The 5,018-nt window shown below is 51.5% G+C and overlaps 1 protein-coding gene across 1 annotated transcript in view; it reads right to left on the reverse strand.

Moving 5' to 3' along the window:
* Nucleotides 1–99: 99 nt before the first annotated feature.
* The window catches only part of LOC108802267 (cellular retinoic acid-binding protein 2), a 19,054-nt gene continuing 14,135 nt past the window's right edge, over nucleotides 100–5,018 (reverse strand). The window contains exons 3-4 of the mRNA XM_018574136.1: nucleotides 1,794–1,910; nucleotides 100–287 (exon numbers count right to left, since the gene is read on the reverse strand). Coding sequence (XP_018429638.1) covers nucleotides 237–287; nucleotides 1,794–1,910 — 168 coding nt within the window. The 3' untranslated portion in view covers nucleotides 100–236. The remainder of the gene's footprint in view (nucleotides 288–1,793; nucleotides 1,911–5,018) is intronic.

Below are 5,018 nucleotides of genomic sequence, written 5' to 3' on the forward strand. Positions count from 1 at the left end.
CAAGGGTTGTTGCCCCGCTTTGGGGGTCGAAGTCAAACGGGCAAAGTCTTTGATGGCAAGAAAGTGGTCATCGCCGGCCGTCTTCCAAAGACGTGGCCATTTTAGGATGAGCGTGAGGCTTGGCTGTACACGGGATCATGTCTGCTTTAGAAGAAGTGGTTTTAGAAGATTCGGGAAGACGGGCTCGGCGAGGCAAAATATCTCAGCTTCTCTCCGAGGCTTCGGGGGGGAGGGGTCTATTCCCTGATGTAGATCCGTTTGCAGACCACGTCGTCGGCAATCATGAACTGGAAGAGACAAAGAAGAATGAAGAAGTGAACTTAACACGCCCCCGGTTATAGATAATGGACACTCCCCTGACACACCCCCAGTTATAGCTAATGGACACTACCCTGGCACACCCCCAGTTATAGATAATGGACACTCCCCTGACACTCCCCCAGTTATAGATAATGGACACTCCCCTGACACCCCCCCAGTTATAGATAATGGACACTACCCTGGCACACCCCCAGTTATAGATAATGGACAGTCCCCTGACACGCCCCCAGTTATAGATAATGGACACTCCCCCGTCATGCCCCCAGTTATAGATAATGGACACTCCCCTGACACGCCCCCCATTATAGATAATGGACACTACCCCGTCATGCCCCCAGTTTTAGATAATGGACACTACCCTGGCACACCCCCAGTTATAGATAATGGACACTACCCTGGCACACCCCCAGTTATAGCTAATGGACACTACCCTGGCACACCCCCAGTTATAGATAATGGAAACTACCCTGGCACACCCCCAGTTATAGATAATGGATACTACCCTGGCACACCCCCAGTTATAGATAATGGACACTGCCTTGACACACCCCCAGTTATAGATAATGGATACTCCCCTGACACGCCCCCAGTTATAGATAATAGACAATACCCAGACACCCGCCCAGTTATAGATAACTTCCCTGGCACGCCCCCATTATAGATAAAGGATAATCCATTGACATTCCCCCAGTTATAGATAATGGACACTTCCACGCCAAAAGGGACAACTGAGGAGGGAAGAGGGACAGAGGGAGTTGGTGTCAAATGAAAGACGGTCCCTCCATATGCGGGACAGTTAGGAGGTATGACTGACATGCCATGGCCTTTGTAAGCAAAAGTCCTGGCCTGGTCCTCGAGCCCATTTATAGCTAAGGATGGTCCGTACTCATGGTGGCCTCCAACCATCCAGTGGAGTATGAACCATCCTTATGAATGAATGGGGCAAGGTCAAGAATGGGCACCCCACTTGGAGAGGCTTAGCAGAGCCACACAATGAAGGTCTAGGGCAAAGAAGCTAAGTATTGCGCAATGCACTGGTGGTGGGGGATTTAAATAAAGGACTTCCCAATGTGGGGGGAAGCAGCTGTCACTGGAACAGATGTCCCTTTTCCTCTCAACTCCTTTTTCCGGTGAAAACCATAACATTTTGGATTTTCCTAGGTCAATGTGTGAGGTCACCAGGGCAAAAAAAAAAGAGCAAAATTTACGTAAAGGAAATAAAAATCTCACACTAATCCTTCTCAACCATCCAAAACTTCCATATAAAAATTGGCACGGGAAACACTAAAGTGACTTTTCGAGTTGTTTGATCTTCCTCGTTTCCATTTGAAGAAGAATTCAGTTTGGTTCCCGTCAGTCGGGGATACCAATTATTTAATTTGTTGTATTCAGTAATCCCTTTATACCAATGAATAAGGTCTCAGGTCTTGGAAGTAGTGAAAATGCTACGAGCCGTAGGCAGGTTCTCTTACCAGGATGAGTTCCCCGTCGTTGGTCATCTCTCTGGACCAGGAAGTCTTGGGTCCTTCCCCTTTCAGGAGTCGCTGCTCGCACACCATTTTGTTCTCGCTCTCCCATTTGGCCAGGCTCTGAATAGACACAAAGAGGAAACAATCGTGAGGCACTTCATTAAATAACAAAACAGGCCCTCCAGACTCCGGACACTTCAAGAGCCGTCCATCATGAGGAGGAGACAGCAAGCCTCCTCCTGGAAACGTATCTCTGAGGAATCTGACACCCTCCATTCAGACCCTTTCCTCTGGATTTCCCCGAGTTGAAAGTGACAGGGCCTGAGGGTGGATGGATCACCGACGGACAACTGAATTCTACAAAGAATGGATGACCACTTAGACCTCGTGGACTTTCTCTTCCAATGGTCAGCAGACCGTGTGTTTCATTGGAGGTCAATAAGTAACCATTGAGACACTGAATGGCCAGGATGGGCTCTGTGGTCATAAAGGGCACAATGGACTTCACCCTCATATGACCACTTCCATTGACTCCCCCAACATCTGGGCCCATGGTGAAGGGCCAAATCTATTGCAGGTCATACATCATCTAGCCCTTTCCTTCTCCGGTCTTACTGTCCCTGGACCCACCGCTTTTATCCATTGACTCCCTCAACATCAGGGCGTCCGGGAACTGTGTAGGACCATGGTGAAGGGCCAAATCTATTTTAGGTCATACATCATCTAGCCCTTTCCTTCTCCGGTCTTACTGTCCCTGGACCCACCGCTTTTATCCATTGACTCCCTCAACATCTGAGCTTCCGGCAACTGTATAGGACCATGGTGAAAGGCCAAATCTATTGCAGGTCATACATCATCTAGCCCTTTCCTTCTCCGGTCTTACTGTCCCTGACCCCACCACTTTTATCCATTGACTCCCTCAACATCTGGGCGTCCAGCAACTGTATAGGACCATGGTGAAGGGCCAAATAATCTATTGCAGGTCATACATCATCTAGCCCTTTCCTTCTCCGGTCTTACTGTCCCTGGACCCACCGCTTTTATCCATTGCATTTCAGTTCCGTCAATCTTGGAGGCTCAACATCACACGTGCGTATTACCTTGGGTGGTCTACATCCAAATACAGCCCCCCGAGGAACATCCACTACTCCAGACTGACAACGACACGTTAAGGCATTTCAATATTTGCATAACTCGTCCCAAGAGCCAGCCCACTGCCTGCATTAGTGCTGAGGGCTCCTAAGAGGAGTGCTGTGGCCAGCCGGGTGCTGGGATGTTCTCAGGAAGCTATGTACAGCACCATGCCGGCCCCTCCCACCAGCCCTGATCATTGCATAACTCCTCCCAAGAGCCAGCCCACTGCTTGCATTAGTGTTGAGGGCTCTTAAGAGGAGTGCTAGGGCAGCCGGGTGCTGGGATGTTCTCAGGAAGCTATGTACAGCACCATGCCGGCCCCTCCCACCAGCCCTGATCATTGCATAACTCCTCCCAAGAGCCAGCCCACTGCCTGCATTGCATAGAGTCCCAGTGATAACATCCCTAATCATGGGGATTTCCCGTACTTTGGAGGGATTGCCTTTTACTTCCTGTTCCCGTTGACAGGAAATGAAGGAAAATCTCCCCCAATGGGGGTTTTATATGTCCTGCTCTATCCAAAATGAAGACGTTTGGCTTTATTCCAATGATTTTTTTTTGTTTCTTTTGTACATTTGTTTCTGCCGTCTTTGTAATCAGCCGAAAAAAATCTCAGGCACGAAAAAAACAAAACGTGATTATTGGGCAGAGGAGGAAAGAGGAGGCAGTGAGGCGAGTCCCGCGGGGGCCCCCGTCTGACGAGGCCAAAGAGTCAGCTATCGGGTAATGAGATCGCAATCATGGTTGAGTTGAGCGAGCAAAAGCGTGTGACCCGCTCCAGACCCGTCATGCTTCAGGGAGCTCATCGCCGCCCTCTTGTGACGGATGGCACGCTGCCATGTGCTGCCCCCCCCTGGCTCTTTATTAAAAAGCGATGAATCATATTTTGTCAGCTGTTTTCTGGGCCTCATAGTCATCGTTGGCACTTCATCACTGACCGCAACCAGGCGATTCTTCAGAAGCCACGAAGGCGGCCAGGAAAACATTTTCTAGGTCACTGCTGATCTCTCTCCTTGTGCAGGGTGACTGGTCTTGTCTCCGCCCCCTCCTGTAATAAAGACCGATCACTGCCGCTCTCTCTTCGGGTGCAGGGTGCACCCAGAAAGTTGTTGTGATCAGGGCGGGGCCACACAGAAAGTGGGTGTGATCAGGGTGGGGCCACACAGAAAGTGGGTGTGATCAGGGCGGGCCACCCAGAAAGTGGGTGTGATCAGGGTGGGGCCACCTAGAAAGTTGATGTGATCAGGGCAGGGCCATCCGGAAGTTGGGTGTCATCAGGGCAGTGCCACCTAGAAAGCGAATGTGATCAGGGCAGGGTCACCCAGAAAGTGGGTGTGATCAGGGCAGGGCCACCTAGAAAGTGGGTGTGATCAGGTGAGGCCACCTAGAAAGTGGGTGTGATCAGGGCAGGGCCACCCAGAAAGTGGGTGTGATCAGGGCAGGGCCACCTAGAAAGTGGGTGTGATCAGGTGAGGCCACCTAGAAAGTGGGTGTGATCAGGGCAGGGCCACCCAGAAAGTGGGTGTGATCAGGGCAGGGCCACCTAGAAAGTGGGTGTGATCAGGGCCGGGCCACCTAGAAAGTGGGTGTGATCAGGACAGGGCCACCCAGAGTGTCAGTGTGATAAGGGCGGGGCCACCTACAAAATTGGTGTGATCAGAGCATGCCACCCAGAAACTTGGTGTGATAAGGGCGGGGCCACCCAGAAACTTGGTGTGATCAGGACAGGGCCACCCAGAAACTTGGTGTGATAAGGGCGGGGGTGCCCGGAAAGTGGGTGTGATCCTGTTGGGACCGGACAGAAAGTGAGTGTGATCAGGGCAGGGCCACCCAGAGTCAGTGTGATAAGGGCGGGGCCACCCAGAAAGTTGGTGTGATCAGGGCAAGGCCACCAAGAAAGTTGGTGTGATAAGGGCGGGGCCACCTAGAAAGTGGGTGTGATAAGGGCGAGGCCACCTAGAAAGTGGGTGTGATAAGGGCGGGGGCTGCCCGGAAAGTGGGTGTGATCCTGTTGGGACCGGCCAGAAAGTCGATGTGATAAAGGCAGGACTGCACAGTGCATTAGAATATCAAGTGAAGGCCTTGGGCGGGGGG

The sequence above is a fragment of the Nanorana parkeri genome, unplaced genomic scaffold (assembly GCF_000935625.1).
Source record: "Nanorana parkeri isolate BGI_ZX_2015 unplaced genomic scaffold, ASM93562v1 scaffold2756, whole genome shotgun sequence".
NCBI classification, from domain to species: Eukaryota; Metazoa; Chordata; class Amphibia; order Anura; family Dicroglossidae; genus Nanorana; species Nanorana parkeri.